At 39.6% G+C, this 17,497-nt stretch overlaps 2 protein-coding genes across 5 annotated transcripts in view; both read right to left on the reverse strand.

The window, feature by feature from the left end:
* lipeb (lipase, hormone-sensitive b) overlaps positions 1-13,014 on the reverse strand; it is a 30,753-nt gene extending 17,739 nt beyond the window's left edge. The window contains exons 1-5 of one of the 4 annotated variants that reach the window (XM_084357069.1): positions 12,877-12,917; positions 8,337-8,377; positions 3,301-3,542; positions 2,121-2,405; positions 956-1,046 (exon numbers count right to left, since the gene is read on the reverse strand). In XM_084357069.1, the coding sequence (XP_084213195.1) occupies positions 956-1,046; positions 2,121-2,405; positions 3,301-3,540 (616 nt within the window). In that variant the 5' untranslated portion in view covers positions 3,541-3,542; positions 8,337-8,377; positions 12,877-12,917. Of the gene's footprint in view, positions 1-955; positions 1,047-2,120; positions 2,406-3,300; positions 3,543-8,336; positions 8,829-12,381; positions 12,661-12,876 lie in introns of those variants that run through there. The other 3 variants (XM_084357067.1, XM_084357070.1, XM_084357068.1) reach the window with 3 other exon arrangements.
* Positions 13,015-13,486: 472 nt separating this feature from the next.
* cd79a (CD79a molecule, immunoglobulin-associated alpha) lies at positions 13,487-17,228 on the reverse strand. The gene is made up of 5 exons (XM_084357138.1): positions 17,123-17,228; positions 15,538-15,858; positions 14,776-14,891; positions 14,454-14,516; positions 13,487-14,262 (listed from the first exon to the last, which is right to left on the reverse strand). The coding sequence occupies exons 1-5, from the start codon at positions 17,160-17,162 to the stop codon at positions 14,137-14,139; spliced, it is 666 nt and encodes a 221-aa protein (XP_084213264.1). The 5' UTR covers positions 17,163-17,228; the 3' UTR covers positions 13,487-14,136.
* Between the last annotated feature and the right edge of the window lie 269 nt (positions 17,229-17,497).

Below are 17,497 nucleotides of genomic sequence, written 5' to 3' on the forward strand. Positions count from 1 at the left end.
CACACAACTTTCTATAATCACCAAAATTGATTGTTCAAGTTAATGTATGTATATTTTTGAGCCGGCAGATTTGGTCACATTTTCAGAAGACCTATAATAAATTCAGATTTGAAGCCAACTTAATGAAAGTTTTTTGTGACAAAGTAGTATGTGTTTCTCTCATTCCATCACAGAAAAAGTGTATGTAAACTTTTGACCGGGACTGTATGTACCGGTACTCATTCTCTTATTGCCAATTCGATGTTGAAGCAGAACCATTTCATGGTATTGCAATTAAATTCTACTATGTTTTCACTGCTCTGCAAGGAGTCAAATGGGCTTTAAAGAATAAGGGACGGAATTGCACTTACAGATACCATGACCTCAAACAGCAATCCAAACTAAAAAAAACACACAGGGCAGCTACAGCAGCTAACAGCGAAATGCACAGAACTATATAGGATGATAGGAGCTGTAGGACAGAAGCAACTTCTTCACATAGTCATATAGTCTGAGGTCACCACAGAGGACTAGGATGAAAGGGTGAGGGAGTTCCTTTACACTCACCATATGGTGCAATACCGCCTGCCTCCACTGTGATGCAGCACAGAGCACAAGAAACCATGAGAGTCGAAGGATTCCTTTTTGAATGTTAAATATTTACGTGCGTGTCTGTGTGTGGGTGCGAGCATGGCAAACATTTGAATATGATGGTGCATGTTTTTCTTTCTCTGCCTCTGTGCATAACAGTGAGCATGTTCAAAACATTCTGAAATATAGAAGAAGCACGCCAGCTAGCCCTCAAGATTCAAAAAGGATGAAAGAGCATCTACAATACAAACACACAACATCAAAAGGTACACAGTCAGGGGCCAAGGAGCAATGTAGAAGAGGCATGTGGATGAGTACAATCTCTGAATGAGAATAAAGTGGGTGGATGATGAGAGGATACAGCTGCAGAAAAGATGATGCTGACCTATTCCTGACTGATGGCGCCTGTAGTTTTCTCCAAAGGCCACAAGGCCGATAGCGATGGTCTGGAGACAGGGTCGGATGGCTGGAGTGAACTGGAGAGAGGGATGAACAAAGACAGAGACAGACTTGAGATTCTAAATCATATTCAACAAGAAACACAATATAATTAAAACTGCAATCATTCAACCAGAGAAAGTAAAACACAGACGATGGGATACCAGAATATCAGATCAGTCTTAGACATTATAAATTAATGCTGACAGTACTAGAGAGGTTTCATCATTTTTTCCCTTTAGTTTGATTTTGACCTCTGTCTGCTTGGGGTTCAGCCCGTCTCGTTAAGCTCAACTAAGAACAGAGACTCTCCCTGTAGAGAGGAGCATTTCCCTCCATCCATTCAAATCCTTTGCTCACTTGATTTTACCTGCAGGTTTGACCAGCAGGAGTCATTTGCAGTTCTGTATTCCTTTCCTGCTTTCCTGACTTTTGCATAGAACAACTCTCACCATGCTCTCTTTTCAGGGTCAGTCCCTCTAGTTTAAGATGTCAGTAGTGTATGAGCACCTGGTGACAAACTAGCCTTTGGCACAGGTTTGGTCCTCTAACGCTAACCGATCACTTCTTTTAACAGCACAGTGGTTCTCAAACTTTTCTGGCATTCCCCTTCTTCAATAGCCTAAAAAGTTCACATTCACCCAACAATTTTTCTTTTTAAAAATCTAAAAAGGGGAAACAGCTAATAGAAAAGGATCTTAGTTGATTTTTCGTTAAATAAAGGACAGCACAATACCATCAACAAACTATTTTGCCTACATAAGTCATGACATGACTTTGTTTCACTCTATATTTTGCCCCTTAGTCACCCTCTCAGTGGCTCTATTTCAACTGTGTACTTACAAAACTAAAATAAATACAGGAAATGTCTTAAGTTTTAGTCTTTTTCGTCAACACAAGTATGTGGATGTATAGTCAAGTGTTGTGTTTCTATCGTGAAGCCTTTTCTGAACTTCCTAAATCTTGCCCCGGACAAAAAAAATGAAAATAAAAACGAATGAAAAATAAAAAACTACAACAACTCTGCTACAGACCATTAAACTTGCTGTGCTGTTTATTCTAACCCTCTTTCATTCCCACTACCTATGCCCATTCCACCCAGCTCATCTCACCTGAAAACCAAGACAGCGGCCGTAGAAGCAGCCCTTGTGCATGGAGGAGTATTCGCGGACGAAGCTCTCGCTGAGCCCGCTTTCATCCTGGAAGAAAAGGTTGCCGTGGCTGTTGTCATGTAGCATGCGCTGAGCCAGGTAGAGCAAGGCCCGCAGCTGGCACAGAGCGTTGCAGTAAGCTTCCATCTCCCCCGCATTGTGTGCTACTCGAAAGAAGATGCTGCGGCGATTGGCGGTGATGTAGCGACCCTTCTGGATGATGTGGAGAAGGCAGCAGCGCACGACCTAAAACAGGAAGAATAATATGTCTAAAGAATTTTAAGGAAAATTGGTGAGTCTCATTTTAAAATGTGGTGTCTACCGCGCCATGCCAGCTTCTAGATGAGCGTGCTTACCTAAACAAAGCAAGGTCAGTTTAATTAAATTACAAGCAAATCACTGAGTAATAAAAGGACAGAGTTTTAACAAAATGATATGTGAAATTACATGTACTTTTGAGATACTGAATGATGAACTTCTGGCTATCATTTCATTTCTAAAAATTAATACATAGCATTTTGTGTTATACCACAGAAAATGTATTTTTCTAATTGTGCAGTCATTGAAAAGGGCAATGTCTTCTGTGTGTGCTTAAATTGTAATTAAGATGAGAGTGGTAAGCTTGAGGGAAAAATTACAATGTCTGATAGCATGTCTGGATGCAATCACGTGAAAAGCTCGGCGCTTTACCAGGGTGTTACAGATTGGTAAAAGTAGCACTGTGGGGAGGAGAAGGATTATAAATGTTGCAATCGAGAGGCTGGAAAACAGAACAGCATTTATTTGCTGCTCGGCTAGACTCGTTCAGTTGTGGTGGGCTGCAGCCACTGAAGGTCATGATGTTTCATCAATAACTGTAGAGGATAAAATACAGTGGGTACAGTAGGTGGAGATACTCTGCAGCTGGAGGAATTTATCTAACCTGATTTGCAACATAAAATCAATTTGTAAAACAAATGGACTGACCTTGAAACAAAGAAATATCAGGGGTTGGTGAGCAGTTTCTCACGGTGTGCAGAGAATACTGATAAGAATGTATTGCAGTATGCGGGCTTGTTATCCTCAAAGCTGCAATTGGTTGAAAAAACACTGACATCGATAAAGAGCTTGATTCAAGACTTCGAAACAACCCACAGCCTACCTTGACCAGGGAACGATATCCATTAGCAGGTATGTGCGGGTCAAAGTCGAAATGGTGGTAAACTAAAGCAAAGCCGGAGATAACAGGCTCCAGACTGCGAGCATGCTCCTGGATCAGCTTCATGACATCCACCAGCCGCCGCGCCGCATCACCCTGCGACCCCTTGGCTCCCCCTGAGAAGAAAGTGGCATTCTCTTCGCACACGCTGTACAGGGCCGCGAACACTGCCTTGGTGTCCATCACTAAGAGCAGCGAGACAGAGAAGAAAGAGTGTTTGAGTATAATAATATTTTAAGTGAAATTATTTATTTGATTCTTTATGTATTCTCCGTGGATAAATTATCTTTTTCATTTGTCTGAGGATTGCTGATATGGCTTGTATTTTGACACCCACTGATCTCACTATTAATTACGCCACCTTGCTGACCCCATATCGAATTAAAAGACATTATTTCTATAGTTGTTCAAACTTGAATGAAAGCTAAGCATCTGGTCCTGCCACCATAAAAAGCAGCATCTCTATTCTGCACCACTCTCACACTTGTTATCAGCATGTAGACTGTATCAGGTGGGATATCATTGGATATATCCTACATAATGTTCTCTTACTCTTATTAACTAATCCCCCATAGCCTGGCGCATAGAAGTCCATTGATTGAGACGTGTTAAGCAAGCCTTGAAATTAAATGATGTAAATCCAGCTAAGCAGCCAAAATCCACAGAGATCTAGGAAGAGATACATGGAGCAGGAGGAGAAGGCAGAGGCCCCTTTGCTAACGTCATGCTGCTGGGAACAAACACAGATGAGTCATACACTGACGAAAACACAGAAACCCACTCGCATAAGACTCCCAAAGGGAGGTATATAGCTGACAACACACAGCTGAGTGTGTTTATCAAGTGTGCCCTAATGCAGCAAAACAAAGATTCAGTGCTATGTCCCAGTTGGACTCCAGCTGTTGGACTGAACTCTTCTGCCAAGTCACCTGAGACCTTTGTTTCCACAACACCTCAGTCTGGGAGCCTGCTGGTAGTTACTGTATAGGGTGACTGCCATGCTGAGAGATAGAGGAAACAGGAGAAGAGATGGTGGACATGCAGAGAATAAAACATAAAAGGAACAGAGACAGCAGTGCCTCCCCAACAGATGAGAAAAGGATCATCTTTGGAGCAATGCAGACATGGGGGAAGGAACATAATTTCCTTGCTATGGATGGGTGTTAACCAATTACCTTGCAGGGCTGAAGCACATTTATCAGTTACAGATGGAGAATAGATGATGATAAGCTCACAGTTACTCTTAAAGAAAGACTCTGCTGTGTTAAAATCATATTTAATTCAACCAATTTTTCCTATCGGGCATCCCAAATGGCATCAGTGGCACTTGGAATTAGCACACCTCAAACTTTTGCTATTAGAACTTCAAGTAAGGTTAATTCAATAAATCAATACAATAAAAATACATACATTTCAAGAAACAGCACAGAGCCCCCGAGCCACATCTTGGGATGTGGAGCAGAGGTTGCCTGCTAAAGAGTGAACAATCATATAATGGAGCCCTTATCGTACAATTATTTTGCTATTCCATGCCATTCAGGAAGAGTAATGGGAGAGGCAATTTCAGTTTGCTGGGAGGAATCACAACCCCCTGACATCTGGGAAGAGACATTTATCAGCCAGACGACTTGTAACGCACACACATATTGCATGAAGAATCACTTCAGCCGTTGGCCGTTTTCTCATTTTCCCATCTTGTCTTTGCCTCGCACTCCATTTCTCTTTTCAGCGAGAGCTTTTTTCTTTTCAACCATGCCCTACAAGGCAAGACGCCCCTTTATAGGAAAATGTTTCCATATTGAATGCCAATTTGTCTGGATAAAGGTTAAGCAAGGGATAGTGGAATCCTGATGCAAAGATTTGGCTAGGACTGGGCATTATATCGATATTACACCATTATCTGGATATGAGACTATACATCAGATTTTGGATATTGTTATATCGTGATATGCTTAAGTGTCATCTTTTCCTGGTTTTAAAGGCTGCATGACAGTAGAGCAGGGATCCAGGCAAAGTTCTTACACTCATTGCACTAGTGCACCCAACTTTTTCTGGACCTTACCGGAATGTTCTACTTGATTCACCCACAGAGTCATTATATCCACTTGGGGTGATGCAACATGTCGATATTGATGATAACCGTGATAAAAGAAAATTAAACACTGATGTGATGTTAATACAACACAAATGATAATAATCAAGCACAGATGTAAGGCTCAGTGGATTTTTTTTTATTTTTTTTTTTTTTAAATCAGTTCATCTAGTCACCTTTGTGTAAGTATAATTGTTGTTTTTTTACTTTTGTACAGTTATGGTTACAGACTCTCTCACTACCTCCCTACACATATATCAAAGTGTAATTTATTTGCCAAAAACGAGACAAAAAAACACGGTAAACAAAGTGAAAGCTACATTTGACATTTTCTTTCTTTCTTTTAAAATTCCCTACAGATATTGTGGTTGCATCGTTATTGTTAATTCATTTGGCCACGATAATCTTGCTGTGAAAATCTGATATTGTGACAGCCCTTATATCCACATTACTAATACTGCTAATGATTATTTATCAAAAATCTTATTGTGTGAATATTTTGTATGTTGTATATGTATATATATATGTTGATGTCTAGGTATTTGGTCAAAATATTGTGATATTTGAATTTGTCGTCCAGTCCTAGCATGTATGAAGTGCTTTCCAGGAGATTTAAAAACATTGAGTGATAAATTGTGTATTGTGACAAAGCCTTAAAATATTGCAATATTATTTTAAGGACATATCACCCAGCCATAGCGTTGGCAAAGCTGATTACTGCCACCTTCAGCATTAGCATTAAAAATTGGATGAGAAAGCATGACCAATCTAGTGTGGCATGCTTTCGAGCTGTTGAAAGAGTGCCTAATCTGAACAAACCCAACCTCAAACCCAAATGGTTACGGTGTTGGTTTTTCTGACGTACTCAAAATCAATGACCACTCAGAAATATGCTGTTGTGTCACATAGCCACATGGCCGCAATTTCTGCCAAAAGGAAATCGTTCACATTATCTGCAAAGTGTGTGTGTACACATGTGTGATGTTGCCATCAAATCCATTATGAATGTCCCATTTCCTCAGGCACTCTGAGCTCAGGGTTTAGAGGTAGGCCCAAGATAGGCCAAAGCAAAGTTTGATGAAGCGGCTTGGGGCCTAATTTCACAATAATTCAACCATGTGAACCATGAGAATACTCTGACATGAGTTTGTCCCATGACTCCACACTAAAACAGAATTTACATTGTGCTGTTCGAATGGTATTGGATAGTGAGGTTATAATCTGCAAATATAGCAAACCGCCACCAAAGATGCCTCATGGGCATCAAGACTTTAATTTTTTAGGTTGATTCTTTGACTTCTTTAGATGATGTTCTGAAGTATCTGGTTTTGTCCATAACCTAAAGATATTCAGTTTTCTGCAATAGAGGAGTAAAGAAACCAGAAAATATTCACATTGAAGATACTGAAGACTGAAAATTTTTATTTTTTTTTCTTGAAGAATTACTCAAAGTAATTAATCAATTATCAAAATAGCTGACAACTAATCGATTATTTGTTGCAGCTCTCATTTACTGTCTCTGAAAGAGCATTAGGATTTGTCATGGAAGCAGCATGGCAATAGTTTGTCCCTCTGCAATACATCGTCAAGAGACTTCCAAACAAAAAAGGATTTTGAATATAATGTGAATGGATGTTACCTTTACTCAAGTCTCAAAGATTGCAAAAATGTAGCAGGAGAGAAGGATCAGGGAGGCACATAACATGATTAGTTTTCCAATCTCACCCTGATATGTAAACAAAAGCATTATAACGATCTTTATAGGAAGCATACAGTATGTGCACGTGTCAGATGTCAAAATAATCCAACAGCTAACGACACACGCATACAATTCTGAGATTGTTGCTCCATCTCAGGATTTGGCCAAGAACAAGTGGATTACACATTAAGTGTGAATGTTCTGAATCTGACAACACAGGAAACAGTTACTCAATGTGCAACAACTCAGCACATTATGTGAGAATAAAACTGGAAACAAAAAGAGACGCACACAAAGAACGTCTATAAATACACATTCATCTGCCTTCAGGGACACAATGACTGCTTTGGTCAAGCAGGCACCCAAACACCATGCTGCAGGACCAGATATAGCAGCCAAACCAGTTTGGGCGAACAGCCAAAATTAAAATTACATTGCTTAATTAGAACGGGGGCTACAACTCTCTCAGCTGGGCAGGCCAATAGGCCTTATGTTGACAGAGTAAGCTAGGCGTGAACTTTACGAACCCCTGGATCAGCATAAGCTGCTCTAAAACTTGCTTAATGATAATGAAGCCAGGGAACATTACACCCCTATCTAACTGCATATGCAAATATAATGCTAATGAATACGCTTATGTGAACCAGTACAATGTTATCGAGAGCTCACTCAGAGTTCAAACATGGCATGGCCCGGTGAGGGTCCCACCTTTGTTTGACTATAAAGATAAAGCCTCAAACAGAGAAACAATAAAAGCTACCACTACAGCTCTCATATAACATCCAAAGGACAAAACATAACTCACCTTCTCGCCTTATCTCCTCTGCTTTTTGTGCATCAGCAAGTGTTCTACATATCTACAATAGGCCCCCTCTAGCTATGTCAATACCGAGCAACCTGTTTCAGCATCATCCCCTCCCGTGTCTGTGACAGTAAGCCCACTGTAACCATTAAGTTGCACCTTGTCTCTCCACATTAAAAATGGATGAGAGTGGGCATTAATAAGTTATGTACAACAAGCAACACCAGTGACATTACAGAAATATAATGACTCCTGCTGGGCCCACATACAGTGTGAAACGAGCGTCTGTATAAAAATACCTGCAGGCTGCTTCTTGCGTAGCATAAAATTGATGCCATGGAGTAACTATTTAAAAGCTGGAAGTGAAAGAAAGTAAAAGGGTTTACCAGTGTCTGAGTTCAAGGCTCTGTCCTTGTCTGTCTCCTCTCTTCCACGACAGCAATGAGGGGAAAAAAGAAAGAGAGAATGAGAGAAACAGAGGGAGGGAGGGAGAGAGGAGAGATAGGGTTTTCCAGTTGGTCTTGTTCTCCCTCTCGCTGCCAGTCACCCCCTCGTCTTCACGATGTGGCTCTTCCCCTGTCAACCTCGGTATGTCAGCCTGTCATAGCCAATTCTACTCAGAGGCAATTTGCTGTCCTTTTCTTTCCTCTCTGCTCTTCCCTCCCATGTCTCTTTTAAAAAAGGGAAGCTACAGACAACCCCAGCCCAGTTGACTTTCTCCCTGTGACAGTGGGCTATTTTGCTATTGGTGGTTCAGCCTGCACCTCCCTGTGACCTTCAACCTAATTGGCAGAACTTGAGCAGACATTGGCATAGTCTCAACTGTGAGATTTTGAGATGATAACAATATTTTACTTGTGGCCTTTTTCTGTTATTACATCGAGTTCTTCGTTTAATTTAGTATAAGACCACGAGACAAGGGTAAAAAAAAAAACCTGAATGCAATAGTTATAGGAGCCGACTATGATGTCTTAAAAAGACCTTACTTCGTCTCACAGTCACAAAAAAAGGCTGTTTTTACGTGATACTGAATCTATTATTCTATTTTTTGCAATAACAGTATTCAAAAAAATTAATGAATTGCTGTAACCAGCCCAGCAAATGTTTGGAAAACCCCAACTGTTAGCTAATCAAAACCGTCACAATCGACTGTTTGATCAATTCAATTAAACCTACTTAGGTAGTCCTGCACCTGCAACTAATACTAAACTGCTTTCATTTGCCAACGGGTGGCTATGTGAGACTTTTGAACAAAGTTTAAGCAGCACCTTTGGAACATCTATTTGTTGTTTGTGTATAGAGCAGGAATGTACTGTACTGTGCCAACTGTTGAGAAATATTATTTTGTTTGGCAATGACTGCAGATCATGGACAAAGTGTGCACACCCAAAATAGAGGGTGAAAACTCAGAAAAATGTTCTTAGGGGAAAATATGACCTTAGATTAGACTTCTTGGCTGATATCACAGATGACAGTCCCATAACCCGAAGGAACTGAGACACTTCACCCAGAGAGATAGACAAACATACCCAGGAACACTGAGACACAGATGTAACTAAGACTTTTCACTAAGGACATTTGTTGTTGTTTCTCTTGTTATTAATTCCCCCATGAGTGTTTTCAGTCCCACTTGTTGCTATAGGCTTACTTCATGAAATAGCCTGTTGTGACTCACTGGGACACTCTACAGAACTGCGCCATCATTATTTTCATCAGTACCACCTGTGCTTTTCCAACTACTATGACCAATCTAAAAGGGCCTATTAGCTTCAAGATAACCTGTAAATATACCTTAAAGAAAGTTGGTAAAACCCAGGGAACACATTTTTTGTACACTTATCTGTAAAGAACTTGTTGTCACCTGTATCCACTTGTTGTCTATGAGTCCATATGGACCCCGTCTTAGTTGTTGAAATCTCACGCAGCTAAGATTGGGTAAAAAATGTACTAAAAGGCTTTCTGTCATTGAAACATATTGTTGACAATTGAATTTTTGTGTAATCCAAATAGGTTCAGAGCTACAAAACAATCTTACACAGATTTCATACCATCTTTCTGTGGTTCCCAGTATACTTTACTACTTAGTATACATACAAAAGGCAGGCTCATATATTGTCAATATACTGTATATCAATCCTTCGCCAAAGTGCAACTCTTGTACAAAGAGAAGCAAAGAGTTGTCCTTTTGTCTGCTCTAATGGTCTACTTTAATGGTGAGACCTTTGAGCTACAGTGTACAGAACAGTCAGTGTGATAACTGTGCTGATCTTGTCTGAGCCGTTTCTAATTCATGGCGTGGTGTTTATCTGTTTTATCAAGCCTAAACAGATCAATTCTGAGAAAATTGGGAGTCTGGGTAAATGTGACTCTTTAGGATATTATATATTCTAGCATATAAAAACTGTGGTTGTTCCTCGAAGTATAAAAAACATGGTTGCAAGTAGAAAGTCTCAAGAATTCTTTTATGTTGAGATCAGACAGTATACAACTTAAAACTCTTTTGTTTTCCATCTACAAGATACAACCATAGAATATTATTGAAATATACAACTATAGAAGTACTGAGTGAGTTTTTAATTTACTATATTCTTTATGTACACATTCACTTCCTAATACAAAGTGATTAGATAACACGTTATAGAGGCGATTTCGCATGGTGTGCCTTGAGCTTTTGCTTGCCCTTTATGTGCCTTGGACACAAAAAGTTTGAAAACCACCGCTCTATAGGTTCATGAACTAGCCTACAATTGGATATGCCACAAAAGGAAATGCAAAGGTGTACAACATAAAATTAATGATACAGAATTCCTTCTATTTCAGGATGGTGCTATTGCGCATGCTGGCTCACTGTCACTATCATAACTTACTGGAAAACTCTACAGAGCAGCGCAATCGTTACTGTTATCAGTAACAACAACTATGACCAATGAAAATGTCTGCCGGTTAAAGGGCACCTGTATCCAATTGTTGTCTATGAGTCCATATGGACCGAGTCTTACTTGTTGCGATCTCACGCAGGTAAGTTTGGGTCAAAAATGTATTTATAAAACTGTCTGTCGTTGAAACATATCTTTGACAATTTAAGTTTTGTGTGATCCAGGAAGGTTCAGTGCTAAAAAACAATCTGACACTGATTCAATTTCATACCATCTTTCTGTTGTTCCCAGTATACTATACTACTTAGTATACATACAAAAGTCAGGCTCATTTATTGTCACTATACTGTATATCAATCCTGCTCCAAAGTGTAACTTCTGTACAAAGAGAAGTGAAGGGTTGTCCTTTTGTCTTCCCTAATGGTCGAGACCACTGAGCTACAGAGGTACAGAACAGTCAGTGTGGAAACTGTGCTGATCTTGTGTAGGTCGTTTCTAATTCATGGCGTGATGTTTATCTGTTTTATCAAGCCTAAACAGACCAATTCTGAGAAAATTTCATGTCTGGGTAAATATAATTCCAAGGATAGAAAAACATTGTGGCTGTTCCTTGAAGTCAAACAGCACGTGGATGACCTCATCTATCTGTGCAAGTAGAAAGTCTTGAAAATGTATTTTATGTTGAGACCACACAGTACTAAAGTTAAAGGTCTTTTGTTTCCTTCTACAAGATATGGTATCAGGTCAGTCTTTTGAACTTTGCCAGATATCCGATACCCTCCAAAATGTCATGTCTATAGGAAGCAGGCTTTAAAAATAGCAAACTTGTGCAGTGCACGGGCAAGAGGAAGCGCCAACAACAGGGGATCTGTGGTGTTGTGTTTTAGCAGGCTTTGACCCTTCTCCCAGACAGAGCACCTTCATGCACGCAAGGCCAAACCGAACAACAGGAAACTAGCAACAATGAGCCTCCACACCCCCTACAAAGAAATGGGACACATACTGTAAAGCTTCCCTTCAGTTTTATAATATATGGCCTTAAATTAAATCTGATTTTCAGGTTTGATGAAAACTGTGTTGGCAACCTTGCATCATAAGTAAGATTAGGTAAAAATTCGAGACTGTATTCATAAATAGGTATGTAGATATATCTCATTATTGTAGCAACAACACAGACAATGCATGGGATAATGTTAGGCTCCTAACAAAGCTAATTAAGCCTTTTTAAAGTAGTGGTGGTTTGGAACTAAATGGATTGTCCCAGGTAGATTAAGACTACTTAACAAGGAGAATACATGATCCAGTGACATTGAGACTGGATGATAAGGACAATAGAGCAAAAGAGGGAGTTTGAGTAGGTCCACAGTGCCTGCAGGCAGCATCCTCTCAGGTCTGCTGCCTTCTTTCACAGGCTGCCCATCATGAGTCACAACTAAACCTTTGAATTGGTTTAACCCATTTATGCACAGCACTTCCGTATACATCACTCTTAAAGGTTAATCTAATAATCACACTCCTTCCCCCTCCTCTGCCCACTTGTTTGTGTTTGGAGTACCTGTTCAGGTGGTTCCTGTCAGTGTCTCCAGCTGAGACTAGGGGCGCAGAAGGTGAAAACGTAAACATATACACATCGTGGACATATATTGGTGGTTAAAGTCTACTACGGGGGGGCATTACTAACGCTACAACTAACTGACGGTACACATAACGGCTGTGACAGGGGATGCTCCTAACTCTGAACAACCAAGCGAAGGAGGTTAACAGCGGACGTGTAGGCAGTCTATGCATAGGCTTCCTGAGTGCCTCGTCGTTTTCAAGTCATTGAACAATCACAAGACCTACTGTAAGCAGCTGAGGGCAGCTGAGCAACAGCGGCTTAAATCCTAGCTGTTCACTTCGGCTGCCCGAGGCAAGCTAGCGTAGCTGCTAACGCCCGCTAGCGGGGGCTGACAGTTCAGGAGCGTCAAGAAAAAAAAAAAAAGGGACGTTATTAAAGGGATAAGCGACAGCAGGGGTCGTGACGAGGTTTAACCGCGACAGATAAACTCACCCACTGGACCTTCTTTGTGTTTCGACGAGCGTCTTCCATTCACACTTTTCTCAAATCTGCTATTCCCACTACTCTTCTTGTTCGACGCCATCTTCGCCCCCTCTGTTTACGCACCGCCTCTCACATCGCTCCTTCATACCTGCCCGAGGCCCCGCCCATGCCAAAAATGGAAGCCAATGAATGACGGCCTCGCGGTCCAGTAGCCAATCACGACACTCGAAAATCGATAAGCGCCCGCCCTGTTGCTTTGCTGTACAACTTGGCAAAGGAAAAGTGAGCCCTGGTTTATTCAGGACAGATTAAAGGGGCATTTCGTTTTTATTAACACAACTTTATTCTTTGAGCACTCACAGAAATGACAGAAAGGATAGAAATGTTGACATATCATTAAAGCGGCAGCATGTAGTTATAGAGAAGAAATTCAAACTCAGAATTTTAATATTTACAATATTAATGAGGTAATAATGCAAACTCATAAATATTAATCTTTTCTTTAACTGATTAACATGCTGTTCTCAGGGGAAAGTAAGGTCCCCAGAACACTGTTTGAAGCTAGAAAGGTGGCAGGGTCTGCCATATATAAACAAAGTAAAACAGTATGAAACTGTGCTGTCCTTTAAGGTCAGTTTGTTTATTCAGTTTGTTAAGGCATAAAAAGTTCACACGATAAAGATTTTTCTCTTCTGATCAAAATTTCAGCAGAACAGATAAAAAACATTTTTTTTAAAAACCCAAAACATTAAAGTAGCTGACAACAAAACTTTATCACCACCAGGTTCATTCTGGACATTAGAAGGAGCATGTGTTAACGTTTAAAAGCTCAAAACAGCTATGGAGGGTATCATATGAGGTTTAAAATCATATATCATTATTTGTCATTATTCTAGTTTAGAAACACAAACAGTAAACAGCATGGCTCACTAACGTTGTCAGGAGAGGACTCAGAGAAATATGGAATATCATAAAAATGCCAAAACACACTGAATTGTTCTTTTCTAACCTCAGTGTTTCTACATTCCTGGCTACAGCCCTGACTGAATGGACCTGGTGGTAAGACTAGTTTGTCAACTGCTGTTTCCAAGGTGAAAAATTAATGTTCAAAGAAGCTAATAAAACAACTGTAATTGCAGTGTACAAAGCTCTAAATTTAAAATGCGTGTGGCAAAGGATGAACCATATATGAAGATATCACACATTTAAACTTCAGCACACTCAACACTCCCTCTCTTCCTTTCCTTTTCCCTTTCTTTCCACTGTCCTTCAAGGTTTCTCCAGCTGGATCTCCTCCTCTTCCTCTATAACGTTGCACACATCCTGATAAGGGCCATGTGCCTGCGAGCGTTCGATCTGATCATATGCGGAGGAACAATCGTCCAGATTGAGCCCCTGGTGTGAGAGATAAGGAAGATGGAAATCAAGAAAACATTCAAAAAATCAATTGAACATATTCATGGTAAATTGATTAGTGGCACAGAACCATCTTTGCTTGTGCTTCCAGCAAAGTGACTTGCACAAGTTTTTCTTTTATCTCTGCCATGACATGTGTTTGACTCAGACTTGACTCATTTAAAGGTAACCTGATAGATGTTTTCCTCTTCCCTCTGTCCTTTCTTCCTCTCCAGGTCATTGAGTTTCTTTGACTGTGTGGGGGAACAAAAAAGTTGTTGAGGCAAGAAAAACCATGAACAATAACCGATTTAGAAATTTCAAGGTGGCTGGAAAAGTCAAAGAAGGGCTGGCTTCTAGACTGCATCATTTCCGGTGACACATGTGATAAGGAAATACCACTATTGAGAAAATTTGGAAAGTAATCATCGCTTTGACCTGAATGCTATGAATGTAGTTGACAGACCAGTGTGTAGTCATGTTCATTCAGTCATAATAATGTGACCTTCTGACCTGGCAGAGAAGAGTGGTAGCAGGCAGAAGCACACACAGTAAGAGTAGGATTCCCTCTGCTGTCAGGATCTTGTTTTTGGTTTTCTCGCTGAGGTTTATTGTCTTCTCCAGTGGTTCTAGACAAACAGACAGATCTTGTTTTTCCAGCAAGAGACAGCATATATTTGAATTATCTGGAAGAATCGAGCTAACTAAATAATTACATAACAGACTTCTTAGGAGATTTTTTTTTAAGATGGACTGTTTCCTTATATAACTGTACCTTTTTGCATAAAGAACACGGCCTAATGTATAAAATACATGAATTAACAATTGATTTGATTGTGAGTAATGGTGTTCTTGTAAACTAATGCAGGTTATCTCACACATAATCCCCACAGGACTTTAGTGGGTGTTTTACATTTCCACATCTAGCGTCTGTATTTAATGAGATTATGATGCAAAACAACATTTCAGCTCCTCCACACATTAGCTTGACTGCGAGTTAATTCTGTGCTATTTAAAGTACAAGGCTGGCTGGGCAGCAGACTGTAATGAGACCATCCTGTTGATGTGAAGATTAACTAAGCTGCGATAGGCAACGATGCTGCCTCTGACACAGCTCTTAGGTAGACTAAGGTTAACAGGATTTATGGCTTATGAGGCGTTAGCAGTGCTTAGAGCTCGCCTGACTCCATCTCTCCATGTTAAACACACACTCCCACTCCCACTGGACAGTGCAGACTGGGCCCATCCCACCATTAAACACACATAACCACTCACTGTAGACCTGCAGGTAGGTGCCGTGTGTGATGGATTTGCGGTTCAGCACCACACACTGGTACAGCCCAGAGTCTCCCAGCTCGACTGACTTGATCGTCAGGGTGCCACAGAGCTGGTCAGATTCTTTTTGTACATTCACACGATCTGTAGACGTCACATTTTCTGGAGGCAGGGTGACGTTGTGAACATGACTGCGTTTGATCCACTGGAATGGCAGTGGCTCCGTTTTGGTGCAGCATTCCAGGGTAGCTTGTTTATTGAGCTCCACCCTCAAAAAGGGCATGTCCGGCATTAAATCCACCTCATTAGGAGCTACAACCACTGTGGAGGAAGCACCCATTATAGCATGTTGTTATATATTATCATGATTAACTGATTCTTGAGAATTTGGATAAAACAGGTTTTCATTTCGAAAAGAACAAATGTAAATATTAAGAAATCTAAAGTCATATGTTTATACAATCAGCCAATATTTCTGTGTAACCTCCTGATTGTGTGCATCTTTCATTAAATGCTTTTTTTCCTGTCATTACTTTTGTCGATACCGTAATAAACGCCTTACATAGATTTAGAGCTTGTACATTATTATTTATTATGTATGTTTATGTATTATTAAATTGTTTCATCATGGTTGTGACAGTAGCAACATCAACAAAATATTAGAAATTATTGAAGAAAGTGCAAACTTATAGGAACTTTTTCATCGTTGTTACATTTAGCTAATGTGGATGGTGGAAAAGGGTCCTCTGGAATATAGATGACCATGTGGATGCCTGATTTTAATGCTTTTTTATATGACAGTGTTGACAGAAACTTAGTATACATTTTCAGCAACCACAAAAATAACAATAAATATTGTTTTAAAAAAGAAAGAAAAAAGACTTGGTTTTATAGAGGTGTTATAATATATTTTTCAATCTGGAATATCTATTCTACCTTTTAAATTATTTTTTCACAGTTATTATCAAATTAAATGTTAATCTCTTGTCTGAGGGTTTTGTGGGTGCTGGGCGTGAATATACTCATATAACTCATTAAATTAAAAACAAACGTGTTAAGATGCTACATCCGTTGCAAAAGACCCTCTGAAGATCAACCCTGATTATTTTAAATAACAAAATGTTATTTATTTTCAACGGAATTAGCACTGACATGTTTTTGCCAAAGTCTCAAGAATCATTTGTCAAATTATTAAATTAAGATTGCTTATATCATAATCGCTAACCTGTATTATCAATGGACATAAAAGGTCTTAAAGCTGAATAACAAAAAAGAAATACACTGAACTGTAAATGCAGAGCATAATCAACCAAAATGAATTGGGAAAAAATGTTGACATCTGCCTTGACAGGAGACATGGTTCACTGAAGCAGAACGCAAAAGAGCTACTGTAAATGCTGAAAAAATAAAAAAAAAGATATAAAGTAGATACACAGTTTGCTTAAACATACAAAGATCCTATTTTCCACAAGTGTCTGAGGATAATTACAACTACATAAATATAAATGATTAAAATGATATATAATTATTATATAATGACTATTTAAGATGTAATTATATTTTTAAATAAGTTGATCTGACTCACCAACAAAGCTGCAGAGGAGCAAGTTTGTAATCGTCCCCATTGCGTTTTAGTCCAGAGATCAAAAACGTATTGAAATAATGCAGATGAAGTTTTTATACACTTCTGGTCCAAGTCTTTGCCGTCACTGCACAAACACAAAGGTGTCTCTTTTCTGTCAGTCAGGATTTACGCTTGAATGAATTTGGACAAACCCACATTTTGCATTTATGTTATATCTGGATGCATTTAGACGAAACATTGAGTTGATTTCTTCATGAAGAATATTATTTTTATTCCATGAGCACAGACGCAAGAATTTGCTTTAGTTTCTGTGGTTTATGAAATGAACATGTGTAAGAACCTAGTACATTCACTCTTAAACCCCGTGTATATATA

Source organism: Pagrus pagrus (genome assembly GCF_965226575.1).
Source record: "Pagrus pagrus genome assembly, chromosome: 7".
Taxonomy (NCBI): domain Eukaryota; kingdom Metazoa; phylum Chordata; class Actinopteri; order Spariformes; family Sparidae; genus Pagrus; species Pagrus pagrus.